At 58.5% G+C, this 17229-nt stretch overlaps 1 protein-coding gene across 1 annotated transcript; it reads right to left on the reverse strand.

The window, feature by feature from the left end:
• Window positions 1–25: 25 nt before the first annotated feature.
• On the reverse strand, window positions 26–15742 carry SLC25A1 (solute carrier family 25 member 1). The gene is made up of 9 exons (XM_063350600.1): window positions 15587–15742; window positions 4048–4155; window positions 3780–3879; window positions 3411–3549; window positions 2852–2936; window positions 2583–2687; window positions 1907–2022; window positions 1506–1579; window positions 26–1384 (listed from the first exon to the last, which is right to left on the reverse strand). The coding sequence occupies exons 1-9, from the start codon at window positions 15675–15677 to the stop codon at window positions 1270–1272; spliced, it is 933 nt and encodes a 310-aa protein (XP_063206670.1). The 5' UTR covers window positions 15678–15742; the 3' UTR covers window positions 26–1269.
• Between the last annotated feature and the right edge of the window lie 1487 nt (window positions 15743–17229).

Consider the following 17229-nt stretch of genomic DNA (forward strand, 5'->3'; position numbering starts at 1 on the left):
ACTGCCTGGACGCCAACACAGCTGCTAAAGCCAGACTGATTTTATTCAAACTGCAAATGTAAAACAGAATAAAAAAAAAAAAAAAAATCAACCCTCAATGGCTTAAGAGCAGAAAGCCGCAGGTAAACCACGCCTGGGCTTGCTTTCTCCTCCTTCACCCTGCCATGTTAAGGCTGCGTTCATCACTGGTGACAGGAGGGAGGAGAGATGGGGCGAGCCTCGCCTCCTGCGACCCCCCCCTCCCCCCCCGGGCTCCTTCACGGGCAGTTTGGCACAAATCTGGCAGGGCCGAGCCCGGCGCAATGCAGGGCAGGGCTCCAGCCCCATGGCCATGGGCATTAGTGAGTCAGCATGAAGCTCCAAAAGCTATAGGATTACCTGCAGGGCCGCAGCAAGGCGGCAGGAGGGCAGATGGGGGGAATGTGACAGAAGAAGGGGTTCACACCCCTGTCCGAGGGGCCAAGTCTGTGGCACAGGGCTGTGTCTCCTCACCCCGGCTTGTACACGCGTCTCAACTGTAAACAGCAAGTGGCAGGGGCATCTGGCTCACCCCAATCCCAGCCCCATGGCAAGGAGAACTAAAGGCCTGGCTGCATATGCAATTTTAGGAAGCGCCTGCCCAGCAGCCTGGAGCTGAGTGGGACCTGGAGGCTGGGATGCTGCACCTCAAGTGGTCTTGGTGTCAGCAGGGAGGAGGGAGCCTGAGGCCACAAAGGCGGGTCACTGCCCTCCCATCCCAGGGGGTGCAAGGCTGAAGGGGCCCCCAAGAGCCGCTTCAAAACCTGGTGCATGGCTCCCAGCTGTCAGTCGACCCCAAAAGCCTCTGCCAGCTGTGATGCCTGGTGCACAGCCTGGCCATTGCATCCGCATGGCTCCAGGGGACCGTCAGCATCCCCAAAATGAGCTGCCCCCCAGGGGGCATACGGCCACCCTCCCAGGGGACACCTCACCCTGGATAACTGGTGCTTGCAGGTGATGCGGGACCAGGGGGAAATATCACCAGGGGATCAGGACGGGCATAATCAGGAAGCTGGGGGTCTGGATGTTGGGATATTGCTCCCTCCATGCTCCTTTCAGCACACAACTAGTAATTTGACCTGCTCCAGAGCCTGTTCCTAAATATGAAGGTGGCCGGGTTTGGGGGGAGGGCACACGCGTGGGGCAGACTTGGCCCTGGGCAGCACTGGTGGGCCGCTGCGGGCTTGGTCACGGCTCTCCAGCTGCAGCCCTGGGGGGCGAGGGAGGCTGGGGCGCCTTGGCCCGGCCCCCTCAGTCCGTTTTCCACACTTTGTTGAGGAACTTGACCACCTCATCGTAGATCACGAAGACGATGGCCACGTCAAGGCAGACGCGGCCCAGGCGAGGCACCGTGCCCTTGTAAAACCTGCCAGGGATAGAAGGAGGCCATGGGGCTGGATGCCCTCGCAGCCCCCTCCTCGCCAGTCCTCCCTCCCTCCCCAGCCACCACCATACCACCCCTTGCCTGTCCCCACCACAGGGCTTACGCCAGGGGTCCTTCGTATTTCATGATCTGGTAGGCGCAGTCCCAGGTGCTCTTGTACTTGTGAGCTTCCAGCCCCTGCAGGATAGGAAAAGAAGGGTCAGAGGCCAGAGCCACAGGTGCATCCGGGCGGATTTTGTGGGGGAGGCAGAGAGCTGGGGTGCGCCAGGAGGAACCAATCCCCCTTCACCACTGTGGGCTACCAAACCCAGAAGGAATATCCCCACCTCCGTCTGTACACCCTTCAGCACCCGCACAGCCTGGCTGTGATAGGGCAGCATCCCCAGGCACCTCCCATACCTCACAAGCATCGGGTGCCTGTCCCAGGGGCTGCACAAAACAAACAGGAGGTGACCCCAGCCCTCCACAGGCAGAGCGGTCCCACACCATGACCCAGTGCTGTACCTGCATCCTGGTCTTCACCACGTCCAAGGGGGTGTTGCCAAAGACACTTGCAGCTCCAGCGAGTGCTCCAAACACCCCCGTGACAAAAGGGTTAATCACCTTGTTGGGATCGTCCCCTGGGAAGGAGGAAAGGTTGAGGGCAGAGCGGTGGTGTGGGGATGAAGCACAACATCCCCAAGGGAGCCCACGGGCAAGGTCCCAGTTGTGGCTGCTCGTGGTCAGGGCTGGTGCTGTGCTGAGTCGGGGAGTCCAGGGCATTTCATAGAATCATAGGGTTGGAAGGGACCTCTGGAGATCATCCAGTCCAACCCCCCTGCCAGAGCAGGGTCACCTAGAGCAGGTTGCACAGGAATGCGTCCAGGCCGGTTTTGAATGTCTTCAGAGTTGGAGACTCCACCGCCTCTCTGCAGGGGACTGTCCAGCAGCACCAGCCCCAGACAGCCCATGCAGCACTGGGGAGCTCAGGGTGAGAGTGGAGGTGATGCTCTAGCACTGGGACTCTTCAACCCCACAAACCGGGCCACCCCCCTACCCGGCTTTCATCTTCCTCCATCATGAGAGTCTGATCCACAAGAAGTGGAAGGTGCACTGGTGGAAAGCTAAGCCTGGCTCCTGAGGATGAGCTCAGGGAACAGCAGAGCAGCCAGGGTGCCCTGGGGGGATGGGGGCACCATACCTTTGTACCAGTTCTTGAGGGAGGTCATGACAAAGAAGCGGATGGCCTGGTTCGATCCTTGCTTGAGGACTGTTGCCGTTAAGCCCTGGTAGGTCCCCTTTAGTCCTGCAGCAAGAGAGGGCATTGGAGGGGAGCACCAGCCTCACCCCGGCACAGAAAAAACTCCCCAGGTAGCCAGTCCCAGCCTGTACCCGTCCCCCACTTCCCATCCTGTCCCCTCAGTGTGGGGGTACTGAAGGGAGACAGGACATCACTTCCCCTGGACTCACCCTGTTCCCGAACGATCTCCCGGACGCCGTGGAAGAAGCCGCGGTATTTAGGTTTGGGGGAGCACTGATCATGGATAAACTTCACCTGCAGGGAGATGACACACTCATCATGGCTGAGGCAAGGGAGTGATGCACCCCTGAAAGGCTGCCGTATGCCTCTTGCCTTGCTCTGGCGATGGTCCCCAGAGCAGAGCCGACCCACATGGCCAGGCAATGCTGGGTGAGACCACAGGGGAAGCCTGCACCCACAGCCAGCAGTGCATTTTGGAGAGGAAAACCTGGCTAACTGCCTCTGCAAGTGATCACATGGGTTTTACAGTACTGAAATAGGGGATGGGATGGATCCTGGGGGGTGCTCCTCCCCAGAGCAGGGAAGGTGTCACGGCCGCCAGGCTTCCTGATGTCTCCATGGGGCCTTCCAGCATCAGCTTCTCCCCTACAAAACCAACCCAAGCAAACCCATGCGGTCCTCAGGTCCCCGAAAGCTGGGCATCCCTGGCTCCTGCGCCCTCCTGGGGAGGGGTGCCGCGGCGGGGGAATGCTGGCAGCTGCCTCCTACCTTTATGGTCTCCATGGGGCAGACTACCACCACAGCCTCGGCCACGCCAGCGCCCAGCCCACAGATGAGGCCCCGCGTGCTGTCCAGCCGCCCCTGCTCATCTCTCATCTGGTTGCTGAGGAACTCGAACATCCCGAACCTGTGGAGGAGCCGCCATGACAGCCCCCAGGCACCCAGCCAGGGGGCTGCAGCCCCCCGTTCTGGGTCTGTCCCCGGCAGCAGTCACGCACCCTGCAAACGCTCCCTGCCAGTCTGGAAAGCATCCAGCTTTGGCAAAGGGCCACTGGGGACATCAAGGTCAAACCCACACCCTCATTTGCTGCCAGCCAGGGTTCACTCCACTCACCACATGCCACAGGGGAAACCTACCTGACAGCAGCCTTAGGGATGGAGCCGTATACCAGTGAGCTGAGCCCTCGGTATAGCCCCCGGATGCCATGGTCACGGACAGTCTGCTTCACGCAGTCCCCTGCAGCAAAGCACAGCAGTGCCACTGTCACCAGCCACACCAAGGGCCACCATGCTGCCCCACCACCTGCCCCACCAAACCCCACTGCCTGCCCCAGATCCAGCCAGGCTCACGGCAGCGTCCCAATCTGGCCAGCAGGTTGGGGCAGGGCACCGGGCACGCACTCACCAATGCCCTTGTAGCGGGGAGGGTTTGCCTTCTCGTCCAGCTGTAGCTGTGTCTTCACATACTCGGTGGGGAATGTGATGCAGATCTCGATTCCTCCAGCCAGGCCACCTGGGCGGGAGAAGAAAGGATGCTGGGACCAGCAGCAGTGCCATGCCCATCCACCACTGCGCAGCTGCTGCTGGCTCCACAACGGCTGAGCCCAAGACTTCTGGCAGCCAGGTCTGGGCTGGGATGCGGTGTCCCTGTCCTCGCCAAACCGCTGGAGACTTCACATGGCAGCAGGGCCCCACGCCAACCTGGCACCCTGTATAGGGATCACCGCCTGACCATGGCAAGAGCCAGTGAGGTGACTGGCCAAAGGGGTGGGAAAACTGGGCAAAACACCACACCCATGGCTGCTGTTTCAGCATCGTTTCCTCCTCAAAGGCAAATCTTGTCCTCCGGAGCCCCGCACATGAGCTGCCAGCACAGGGATTTATAAACCTGACAGAGACCAACAGTGCTGCATGAGGCCCGGCACCGCTCCCCCAGCACCAGCAGGAGCCCATTTGCAGACCTGGCCATGCCAGCGCATGAGCGCAATTATCATCAAGCCTGTCTGGCTGCCCTGGCCTCACACAGCGGCGGCTGCTGGGCGCTGATTACACTGGCTGAAGCCTTTCCCACCACAGCCTGGGGATGTGCCGACACCCCAGCAGCAAGTAACGCCAGCTCTCGGTGGTTTGGCTCCCCATGGCATGGTTGAAGCACCTGCAGCTGGCCCCATCACAAGTTGTGTCCAGGCAGCAGAGCCAACCCCGGCTGGGCTGGAGGTCTCTGGGAGCCGGACTCACCCCTGGCCAGCCAGCTAATGGCTGCGCGGCTCAGTTCCTTGCACCAAAGCGCAGTGGCAGCCCTTTGTGCTGCTGCAAGGAGGAAGCGCGGAGCTGAGCCGGGCTCCCCTAGGCCTCACAGGGCTAAACTCCGCTGCAGCCCAGGCCAGGACACAAGCCAGCCCTGGGTCAAAGCCCCCGACTGGCGGCCTCCCCAGGACGGCGTGCTGGGGAGCCCTGGGATGCTGCCGCTGGGGCTGGGCACCCACCCGACCCACCCCCGAAGGCCTCCCAGCTCCTTTCCCAAGGACAGTGACTCAGCTCCCAGCCCCACAGAACACAGCCCGGTGTGGTGTCAGGTCAGCTGCCAGCTCTCAGTCGGGGACAGGTCTCCCATCTCACCTCAGCAAGCCTGGCTACGTCCTCAGCATGACTCAGCAGTGCTGTGGCTTCTGCCACAGCCACCCCTGGCACACAGCTTCAATGGCACGGCACCACTGCAGCCCGGGGGACACGCTGGTGTTCCCAGGGGGGAACATGCTGCCATCGTGGGAAGGCCCAGCACAGGGGCTAGGTGCAGCAGTGGGTTATCCTGCTCTGGGGTAAAGTGCAGCCCCAGCACTGCACGGCAGAGCACAGCTTGGCTTATCAGCACCCTCCAAAGCACCCTGCAAGGGGACGCTGATAGGGGACGCTGCGGCCCACAGGACAGGGAGACGAGTCACGGCTGCTTCCCAGGGCAGCAGCAAGTGGCCCCAGCTCCTCAGACCAGGGTGATTTCATGCACAGTCTTATTTCTTCTCTATGAACTCCAAATTTACAAGGGAGACCCATAATATCTCTGGTGCCTCCTCCAGCTTCCCCCTGCAGAGCGCCACCAGCAAAGCCACTCGCCCAGTGCGAGGATGTCCCAGCAGGCAGGCTGTCATCCCCTGGGCTACTGCTGCCTTCTCTCAGCTGTGTCCTGGAGGGAAAGGAAAAAAGCCTCGCTGTACTCCCTCCTGCAGCTGGGCAGCACCCACCTTAAAACAGCCTCATCCTGGTTTGTTTCCCCTAGGCACAAGCAGCAGCAGGCTGCACTTGCCCTCTCTGAGGCAGCCAAGAAGCTGTGCCGGCACTCAGCACAGCCTGGGACGATGGGAAAGCCCAGAATCCTCTCTCCTCCCGCAGGCACATCAGGGATAGGAACACCACAGCACCCAGTGACAGTACCCAGCCCGAGGGCAGGACCTGCCAGCCCAGCCTGGCAGCATCCCAGCCCCATGGGACGCCAGGGACAAAGCGTGAGGCCAGCCTGGATCCACTGCAGCAGACAAAGGCCCCTTGTTTCGCCCTGCGTTCCCAGGAGAGGATGGAGCGGCTCAGTCTGTGCCAGGCAGGCGCCTCCTGGGAGGCGGGGATGGGCGACCACCTTTACTCCTCCACAACACCCTGTGGTTGGGCAGCATAGGAGGAAGCTGCTGGCAGCCACCGCAAGACCCGCTCACACCACCACAGCCAGCTGCCAGCTCTCCCTCAGGGCACCACAGGAGGACAGCCACCATCCCCAGGGTCCCCAGAGCTCTCCTGCTGCCCCTCAACCCTTTTCTGTCCTTGACATGTCCATCAGAGATGGCAGAGACTGTCAGTCCCATGGCACAGGCGCTTGCCAAGCACTGCAATTTCTCCTGCAAAGCTGAGCAGCTCCTGCAGGAGCACCTGGTGTGTCCTCAGCAAGCAGCCTGATGAGGAGCAGCGTCCTCCAGCTGGGTGGAATGGTCTCCAAAGAGCCCAGCACCAGCCGGTACCTCTCTGCACCACTACACACCACTGTGCCACCAGCCTTGATGCTCCTACAGCCACATGAACACACCAGGTGCTGCCAAGGCCACTGCCCTCCCTCCTACACTGAGACCTGAAGTGCCAGTCATTTTAAGGGCTGTAAATATTTGTTCCCTCTCTGTCCTCCAGCACCAGCTGCTGCTTCAGCACCTCCAGGGCCAGAGAGCAGGGAAACACTGAGGACAAGCACCAGTCCAGTGGCAATCAGCACCTTGGCTCACAGCAGCCACACCAAACATCATGGTGAGGGATACCATGCCCCCTGCAACCAGCCCACACCCTTGGCACTCACCAGGATTAATGATGTTTGTCCATGCAGGGGAAGGCAGGGAGGCTGTGCCCGGCATCCTGCAGGCAAAGTGCATCCACAGGCATCCTTCAGCCCACTAAGAGCCCCGACAAAGGGACAGAGTGCCCCTCTTGGGAACCAGCAGCCTCTTAGGTACTGGGGCTGCCTGAGCTGAGGCAGGAGGAACAGGATGTCTGCGCTGGATCCCCGCAGCAAACCGTGGAGCCGGATACAAAAGGTGTCCCCATCCCAGAGACACCGCGAGAGCGGCTGCCTCCCTGGCACACCGCAGCACACTCATTGCCCCCGGCTGCAGCAGGGGACACCCCAGGGCTTGTGCAGAGTGGCAGGGGCACAGCTGGACACCGGTGCCCTGATCACCTCTATCACCGCTCACTGGGGACAGAGGAGGGGAGGGGAGCCAGCCCAAAGGCTGCCTTGCCACTGCACAGCTCCGACACTCCTCGGGCAGCTGCACACACACAAATCACAGGGCAGGGGAACACATGTATTCAGGGAAACGCACCCAGAGGAGGATCTTCTCCCTCCCCCTGCTCAGGGATGTGTGCTGCCTGCACGGCCAGGTCCCCTCCCTGCCCCACAGGGCAGGGGTTGCTCTGGACCCAAATCCCACAGGAAGGGGCACCCAGCAAGGACTCCACACAAACTCCATGACCTGGGGCAATTTTTTCCCCGTTTTCCTCTGTCTGCAGCGACAGGATGGCACAAACTGCTCACCTGCAGCCCCTTCCCTCCCTGGAGGCGAGAGCCATCAGAGGTCCCGCTCTGCTGGCAAGCATCCCCTCCCCACACTGTTTTATTCCATCAAAAACCCTATTCTACGCAAATAAAACACCCCATTGCCCCCAAGCAGCAGCTTCTTCCAACCCCCCTCCCTCGCCAGGGCTGCCAAGGGCTTTGCAACATGTTTACCCGGACTTTAACCAGCAGCTTCAGCTCTTGCAACACTGTGAAGTCAGCAGGAACAGCCGTCAGCGAGCGTTCGGGAGGTGAAAGAGCAAGCAGGGCAGCCCGGATGCCGAGCCAAGGCTCTCGGCTATTAGCTGGATGCAGTGGAGCCAGAGGAGAGAGGTCGTCCTTCAGGGAAGGTCGCTCTGCTGGGCCCCAGAGAAGGTGCCTGCGGTGGGGGGATCCCACTCCCGGTGCCAGGAATGGCTCCTCGCCTGCAGTGAGCTTGCAAGAGCCCTGGTGCCGGCAATACCAACCCTGCAGGCCCAGCGGGAAAGGGCGAGAAGGGAAAAATACCTATTTGTCAGCCACTTGGCATGGTTTTCCCAGAAAAAGCTTAGCTCTCCTTTGCGGAGGGGCCAGCAGAGTTATTCAAGGATGCAGCCGCAGCCCTTAGGCATGGCTAGGGAGAGCTGGCAGGAAGAAAAGGATTTTTGGGGACAGTGGGAGGGTGCTGCCCCTGCGATGCTCATGTAGCGCGTGATGGCATCAGCGCATGTAGGTTCAGCTAATGAACTCAAACTCCATTAGCAGGCGTCTAGGGACACCACCAGCTGCCCCTTGACCAGCCTGTCCCAGGGACCCCAGCTCTGGCACCCAGGACAGGGTGCATGCCGAGGGCAGGAGGATGCAGCCACAATGGGGAAGACAAGCACAGTCCTGGGAGACGAGACAAACTAAGGCCGTGCAGCTGGGGCTTGCACTGCCACCCACTGCAAACCCTTACCCAGAGGCAAGCGAGCACCCGCCGCCCTGTTTGGGAGCCACAGAGAGGCAGGAGGTGGCACTGGCCCTCTGTCACTCCTGCAAGTGACTGTGCCTGAAAAAGCATCCTGCTCCTGCGGACGGACGAAGCAGCAGGTCTCTGTGCAGCTCTGATGAGAAGTGCACACCTGGAGAGCAATTTCGGCCTCTCCATTTTAAGGGCAATTTCACATGCACCTGATTTCCATACAAAAAGCTTCTTTTAACTTCAGATTTGGCAAGATCCTTTCAGGCCAGAGGAAATTATTCCTAAGGGCCTGGAAGCAAAGCAACAGAGCTCTCACAGGACCCAAGCCTGAAGATTGTCCCTCCTGCTGGCTGCGTGGCTCAGGGCAGCGGGAAGGCACAAACAGGCTTCCAGCTCCTCTCCAGAGCACCAGCAAAAGCTGATCCCCACGCTCCCCCCTGTTCCGAGGGCACCCGACCCACTTGCAGAAGGTGCAGGTGTACAGGGTGAGCTGAGCAGCCAAGAGTCGTGACATGGACCACATGCTGTGGGCACAGCAGGCAATCCTGCCTGCTGCCTGGATGCTGCGCTTACAGTCCCTACCCTCACAGGGAAACGTGGTGCCCTTCCCCATTAGCCAAGTTAGCTTTCAGAGCTGGGGAAATAAAAACCAAAAGATAAAAAGAATCAAAGACCAGCAGGGTGCTACAAATCAGGGAGGCAGAAATATCCACCACCGGCTCGTGACAGTTCTCTGCAGCCCAGGTGCTGCCCCATCAGCAGCACAGATCTCTCTCCCTGCTGCCGAGGGATCGAGCCCCTCTTGGCAGCCACTCACGCTGCTCTTGAGCCATGCCATTAACATAACCCAGCTAAAGGCAGTGGTGGAGAAATCCTACCGTGCCCGCAGCGGTGAAACAGGTTTAACAGGCTCCACCCTTCCCATACCGTCCCACCATGGGCCATCTTGTGAAACAGGATCAGGGGAAGAGCCTGGCTCCAGGAGCAGGCAGGTGCCTCACTGGGGATCGCTTTCAGCAGGGCTAGCATGGCGGTCCTCGCCTGGGCACCTCCTCCTGCCACGCACAGCCCTCCACCACCTATCCACAACCCCATCCTTAGGGAAAAGCACCATGGGGGCTGCTCCACGGGGAAAGGTCTTACACGGCGCTGAGATTGGGGGGGGCTGCTTCCCTCAAATCAGACTGCCAGATTACCCATGTTTTGGTTAGAAGGGAAAAAACGCATTCTGCAACAGGTCAGCCCGTCTCAGAGGGTGTCCCAGTAGGTCAGCCCATCTCAGGGGGTGTCCATACCCTGCGCTGGGGCTAGGGCCCTTGGACAGTCTCCTATCTGATAGGGGCAAGGCCAGCAGGGGACACGGGGGCTCAGCATGTCCGTTGGTAAATACACACGTGGCCGCTTTTGTCACAGGAGTGTGCTATGGCCAGGCTGACGAAAGTCTGATCCCTCCACCAGGGATACACAGAACAACAAACATGAAACGCACCTCTCTGTACCCCATGCCATCAGGTGGGTAAACAGGCCTGTGCAAACAACGCTGCAGATAATGCTGTGGATGGGATGGAGTAATTTGTCCCTAATCTTACTGTAATCGTCCTGTTTCAACAGGCCATCCTTTCACAATCTGCTCATTCATCGCCTCTTTGCATTTACCTCTCAATGGGCCAATATTGCAATAAATCATTATTAAATTTTGAACTTCTTGGCTGTAAGCATGATAGCAGAAGCCATTTCCCTTTGCTTGCAGTCACGGCATCATCTGCCTTCAGTGCTGAGATCACCTTTGGGGACTGCCAAGTCCACTGTCCCAGCTCAACTCACCTTCAGCCCGCTGCCCGGCACACCCCAAGGCCCCAGCTCCACTGCCGTCAGCTGCCTCCGGTCCAACCCATCACCTCGCTTCAGACACCTACTTTTTAAGTGTGCGAAAACCTTTTAAAGACAGGCAACAGGGAGCTGATGTCAGAGCCCAGGGCTGCTGGACACTTCCCCCAGCACAGCCCCATCGTTGGATGAAGAAGCCACTGCTGGGACCAAAGCTTCCCTGGGGACAGGCTCTGGTCTCCCAGCCACCAGCACAGGGCAATGACTGCTGTACCGGGCACCGGAGCACAGAGAGAGAGAAGAGATGACAAGAAATCAACCCCTGCTGTCAGGAGATGACCCGAGACCTCAGGACACAAGCACAGGGTCGCCACCGCCCGGGGAAGAAGCAGGGAGGCTGCATTGGCATGCACCACACAAGACCATCAGAGACAAGAGACACGGCAACATCCCTGAGCTGTCAGCTTGCGGTGCTCATCGCCTCTGGGAGATGGATGGCTCCTTCCGATCATTCACGTCAACCCAAAGAAAATGGATGCCTGCAGAATATCAAGCAGAGCACCACACATGTCAGAAACTCACATTTCAAAGCCCAGGGTTAACCCCAGCTCACACAGAATTCATTCAGACTGAAGAAACTGGGCACCCCGCTGTGGTTTCCCAGTCCTGGGGCTGACAGCCTCCTCCCACCACAAGCCTTGGGGCTGCTGTAGGTTTCTGCAGCAGCTGCAGTCCATGAGGGCTCACAGGCAGGTAACGATGCACTCATGGGCAGTGTGCTCCTGACCACTCCCCAAACAGATGACAGCCAGGAGAGGCAAGCCCAGAGGAAGCCATAGCCAGATGTGATGCATTAAGGGCTAGTAAACCTGGCAAGACCAGTTCCCTCCACGCTTACCAATCCTCCCCCATAGCCATGTTCAGCTCACCACCTGGCTCCCCCAGCCCACCATTGAGAAGGGGAACATCCCCTACTCTGCTGTGAGCACCAGGCATCCACCTAAAAGCCAGGGAGCGTGCCAGATCACAGCCATTCTCAGCAGCACAACCTCCCTTCCACCCTCCCAGGAGGTCAATGGCCCTGGAAGCCCAGGTGGACTTGGGACTTTTGGGAAAGGAGTCCTACTCTGCAACAAGCAAGTCTCAGCTTTCACACTCAGTCCCCGACTCTTCTCCTCTTAGCATTTCTTAAGAAAGATCATATCAAGAGATTAATAAAGAAGAAGAAACTGAAGCTCTAATTACAGCTTTGTTTCTCATGTGATCCTCTCTGCTTAGCTCTCTGATAAACACGTGCTTCGTGCCCTACCCTGCAGGCCCTTCTCTTTCCCCCTGCAGGGTCCCTGCTGCCCATGCTCCTCCCAGAACTTTGGTGCCTACCACTGCTATTTCCCAGCAGCACTCAAAATTTATAGCAAACATCAAAGCAACAGCCACAACCATCGCAAGCTCTTCTGAAATCAAGCACCATGCAGGACAGCACCCAGGCATCCTGCCTCCCTGACCAGGCAGGATTAGGTGTAGGCAAGAATCCCAACTGCGCACCAGCCCCCGGGTGAACAGAGCTACCATGCGAAGAGCGAGGCAGCTGGGAGCTTCTTTGTGGGAGGGAGCAGATCCCAGGCTTCAAAGCTGGCTAAAAACAGAGTAAGACTGTACTTAACTCTGGACAGCGCATGCAAAGTCTTTCATCAAATGACCACTGCTAACCAGGAGCAAAGTTCCCAGGAGGAGGGCAGGGGATTGCCTGCAAAATGGCGAGGACCATTTGCACTGGGCTCTAAGTAATCCACCACAGGCTGGCTCGAGCTGACTAACAGCCCTGCAGTGCCCAACAACCCAGCAAGGAGCCCTCCGGGGAAACACAGAAACACCTCTGCAGCCAGCGCTCCTGCCTCACCGCATGCTGCCTTTATTTTGAGCTCCCGCTGGCCCACTGCAGCATGGCCCCATGCTAGGAGCTGCGCAGTGGACCAGCAGCAACCATCCCTGCAGGAGCCTGGCGGGCTAGAGGGTTTGTTTGGAAACCACGGCACAGAAACGGAAAACTGTCTGTGGAGAGGCTGCAGACATGGCTGGACTCCCAGGTCCGACTACTAACAGGTTACTACCCAGCAGAACAGACACAAGCCGATCCTCAAATCGGCTCATTAGTTCACAAGAAAGTTATGCCAGCTTTACAACAGCTAACTGATCCAGCAGACAAGTTAGAAAGATACAGATAATATCAATTTCACCATAAAGCCTGCATATTTACCAGTCTTTTAACCAAGTTGAAGCTAAGACACGTTATGCCAAACCTTAGTGTCCTACAGCCATGTCTTTTCTGACCCAGTGCCAGGTGCCCCAAACCAACTGTGTACCATCAGTTCAGAGCCTGGGGGGCTCTTCCCCTTGCAAAGGTGGTGTAGGGATCAAACAGTGGCAGGGATCTACACCCACTCAGCTCTGCCCTTTGGAAGCCCAGTCTGCCATGGAGCATCCCTAAGACCAAGTCCTGGCAGTGACCCCCACCCGACCGGCCAGGACAGCCAAGCTGCCTCTTCGTGTGCTTGGGCCACGCACAGCTGCAGCGCCAGCACAGGCCGCGTAGTCACAGCAAGGTGAAGTGCTGCCGTGGCACATGACAACTGCTTGGAAAAACGAGAGCCCATTAGCAAATTAATTGTTAACTTTGCATTTGTCTGTTGCGACAACTGGAAGAGAAGAGCTCTTGGCAGCCAGAGCTTCACTTGCGCCTCTTCAGAAGAGTCAGCCCCAGCCTGCTCAGTTCTGGGCAGCGCGAGGGAGCTGTGCCTCCCTGGCAGAGGATCTCAACTACACACAGGGTCTGGGAGGAGACAGGCATCCAGGATGGGATGATAGCTGCTTATTTTACTCCACCAGTACAAGGCTGATGAAGCACAGCGCAGTAGGAATGGTCCATCTTGAACACCTCCACCTCCCCAGAAGGTTGAGCTTTGGAGCACGCGCTTGCTGTACAGACAGATGTCAGATAAGAAACACTGAGGGCATCAGCAAACCCCTTAAAGTCAGCAGAGACAGCCACGAATAGCACCACCTCCAGCAAGGGGCTGGAGGGCTGAGCAGTCTGGGATGCAGGGAGTTAACAGTAGCTTTCTCCCATTTATGTGGTTCTTTAATACAATTAGATGCCACAGAGGCTTAGCTGGACTTCTGCCCATTAACCAATTACTCTGATGTGCTTCGTGTGAGGAGAAGACTAGCATCTCAATAGGGTCCTTCTTCTACCTCTACAGCCTCACGTGGACCCAGAAGGGCTCCTCCAAGGGGGGGCATGTGCAGCTTTGTACTATGTTGCCCAACCTCACACCTGGCAGAGGCCACAAGCACCGTGTCCCTTCCTTTACACCAGAACAGCTTCCAGGCACACCCATGGCTACTTTCCTGGCAAGGACGAGCAGGGTAGTCTGCTGCAGCCTCTTTCAGAGTATGCCAATAAGCCATTCACAGCTGATGATCCGTGATTGCAGACCTATGCAAAGGCTACGAAAGTCCCCTGGTACACTGGCCCAGGCAGTGAGAACCTGATGCACCGCACGTTGGCAGCCAGTTGGGAAAGACTGGGAAGGCGGGATAGGGAACAAACTGCCTGTCTTTCCCATCCTCAATTTGGGTTAAATCCCACTTAGAAGACATTTTAAAAATAGAGGATAAGAGGCCTGAATTAGCAACCCACTTTGAGGGGGCAGCAGCACAAGTCTTGAGAATCCTGAGGAACACAGAGCTCTGGAGGAGCCTGGCCTCTCCTAAGGCCTCGTTGCGTTAGAAGGGACACTCTCATTTGGCTGCGGCTGCCTCCTGCTCATGCCCCAGCCCTTTGGCCAGGCAGCCCGGGCGACACAGAGGGTTGCAGGCTCCTGCGCTCACACCCATTTCCCGCAGCGCTGCTGTCTCGCAGTTCTCCAGAGCTGCGCGACGGGAGGCCGGCCGCTGCAGCAGGGGCCAGCGGGCAAAGCTGGAGCAGCAAGGGCTCCGTTCCCTGCACCCAGCTGGGGTGGACACTGCCTTGCTCCTCCTGGGACCCACTACAGGAGGCTGGGGCTCTGCCCTTGGAGGGGAGCAGAGACTTGGACAGATGAACAAAGGCACTATCGTAGGAGGAGGAATTAGCTGGGAAACACAAAAGCTCTAAACACACCAATCGCGTGAAGACCGTGGTGGCTCATTTCAAAGGGAAGACACTAATCTCCACTCCGGGAATTGTCCTGTGAGTAGCAGGAGAAACCAGGGAGTTAATGAACGGCTACAAAGGAGTTTAACAAGCCATCGACTGTCTTGGACTCCATTCAGCTCAAAGCTCAAACCAACTAGAAGCAGAAGGAAGGGCATTAACTCTGCAGCTACTGCTGCGCTTAGAGCTTGTCAGATCCCACAGAAACGGTCAGAACCGAATGAGAAAACGTGCCCTGATCCACAGAGACGGATGCTGAGACACAAAGGAGGGACCACGAAGCTGTAAGAGGAGCTGTATCAAAACAGCGTGCAAGACGGCTGGAGCAGGAACAACCTGAGCGCTGCCGCTTCAGCTTTCTCCCTTAACATCTTCGGGGGGGCATAAGGAGGTCCCCTGCTGCTGCCTCCTCCAACTCCCTCCTGCTAAGGTGAAAATCTAGCTAAATAAAGCTAAATCTAGCTAATCTCGATAAACAACACGACTGCCGCAAGCCCCGTCTTCACCCTGCGTTACGGTAGCGAGCACCCCGACACCTTCCCGGCGAGGCCACAGGTTGCAGGAGCAGCCTCACAGGACGCCGCCAGCCCTGCCCGGAGCGGCGGGAGCCCGGGAAGACGACACCCAAGCTCGGGATACGCCTGCTGCAGCTCCCTTCGCCGCCGCCAAGGGGAAACCCCGCTCCGAGGTGCGCCGCCTCCCCAGGACTACAGCGGGAGCGGGGCATCCCAGGGACCGGCGGCGGGGGCTGCCGCGGCAGGGCGGGAGCGGGCGGTCCCGGCGGGGACGGAGCTGCCGCGGGGCGCACGCTGCCTCCGGGGCGGCTGGCGGCAGCCCCCGCCCAGCGCGGATGCCCACGCCGGAGGCGGCGGCCCCGCCCGGGGGGTGCTTACCTGCCAGAATGGCCTTGCCAGGGTGGGTGAGCTTGGCCTTGCCGGCGGGGGCGGCGGCGCCCAGGCGGCGGGGCGCGGCAGGGGCTGGCATGGCCGCGTCTCCCGTGCTGCCCGGCGGCGGCGGCCGTGGCCCTATTTTAGGGCGGTGCCCGCGGAGGGGCGGCGCCGGTGGCGTCACATCCTCAGGGGGCGGGGCGGGGCGGGGCCCGGAGCATCCCGCCGCGGCGGGGGCGGAGGGGACAACGGCGAGCGAGGAGCCGGCGGCGGCGAGACCCGGCGGGGGCCCGGCTTGGGCTTCGCCGCTGCGGAAATGGCGATTTCTTACCCCGCTCACGGAAATCCATGGAAAAATCCCGCTGCGCGGGTTCCAGGCAGGGACGGGAGGCACAGGGGCTCGACTGGCGCTGCCCGCTCCCCCCGAACACCAGGACTGGCTACAGAAAGCACCCCAAAGGCCGCCCGGTCAGTTGGGTACGCACACCAGGACTCGCTGCTCCCGAAGGCAGATTTGGCCTTTACCGGTCCAAGTGCACTTCAAACGCGGGGGGGCGCGGGATTTGCTGCTCTCTCGTCCGCTGCTCGAAGCACTAACGCCTCGGCCGGAGGAGGGGGACGAGGAAAGGCCCCGGGCAGTAAGCACTTGTGGACACCTGACACCGTAATCGGAACAGAAACCAAAACATGCTCACCGCCTGGGACGGCAGACATTTGGGGCTTTTTTAGCTTTTTAGGGGGGATTTATTACCTACTGCTCCTAAATAATGATTTACCACTACATGATTTGATTTATCTGCAGACGTAGAAAGACAGCCCTTCACTAATTCGTGTTTGAAAGCGGTACATACAGGAATGCTGGGGAGAGAAACCAGCACCGTTTTCCTTTCCGTCCAGGATTTCTCTGAAAGCAGGGAACGCTGGAGCTGGACTCCGGGCCCGTGTTCTCTCTTACACCTGGAGCAGCTGCCCTATTCCAAAGGGGGAACATTTGATGTAAGAAGTCTCCCCCGGCCATGCGTAGAGCATGCTTTTGTTGAGACTTGCCGTCTGTGCTTCGTAACGATTTTTGCTTAACAAGACTCAGCAATTGGGCAGCTGGATTCCAGCTGCCAGCCTCATCTGAAAGCAAGCAGGGCAGCGATACAGCTGTGGCTTTGTGGCTAAGCCGGCCGCAGAAAGACCATTTGGGAAACAAATACCTCTATTCTGCCAGGATTAAAAGCAAACAAACAGGTACTTGCATTGCAGAACTCATCCCTGGATGATAGCAGAGACAGAGCATGTCCAGTGAGGTGGGCCCAGGTCAAGTCTAAGGCTACCCACCCCCAGCACTGGGAAGTAAGGGGGGCAAAAAACCCCAACATGAATGGTGTGTGGAAGGAACAAACAGTCACAGTCCCAGTCCTAGATGCAGAGCAGCTACCCGGTGCTTGGGTTAGCAGTACTGCAATGGCAAAAATAAGATAAATGCTTTCAAAGATAGCAAACAAATGGATATGCATTTGGATTTCTGATTAATCTCTGCAACTCCTCACTACCTTTCCATCAAGTTACCGTAACATTCATGTCTGCTTGCGGACACGTATACCCACCGCTGTGAGGCCACAATCAACCTCACAACAAACATTAGTTCTTACAGATCCACA

The sequence above is a fragment of the Chroicocephalus ridibundus genome, chromosome 13, assembly GCF_963924245.1.
Source record: "Chroicocephalus ridibundus chromosome 13, bChrRid1.1, whole genome shotgun sequence".
In the NCBI taxonomy this organism is placed as follows: domain Eukaryota; kingdom Metazoa; phylum Chordata; class Aves; order Charadriiformes; family Laridae; genus Chroicocephalus; species Chroicocephalus ridibundus.

Excerpts from the sequence above, each read along its gene's own strand:
- SLC25A1 (XM_063350600.1), bottom strand. The coding sequence starts at position 15,677 with ATGCCAGCCCCTGCCGCGCCCCGCCGCCTGGGCGCCGCCGCCCCCGCC. Across the intron at positions 2,937-3,410 it reads GCCCCATGGAGACCATAAAG|GTGAAGTTTATCCATGATCA; the intron begins GTAGGAGGCAGC and ends ATCTCCCTGCAG. Across the intron at positions 1,580-1,906 it reads TGGTGAAGACCAGGATGCAG|GGGCTGGAAGCTCACAAGTA; the intron begins GTACAGCACTGG and ends CCTATCCTGCAG.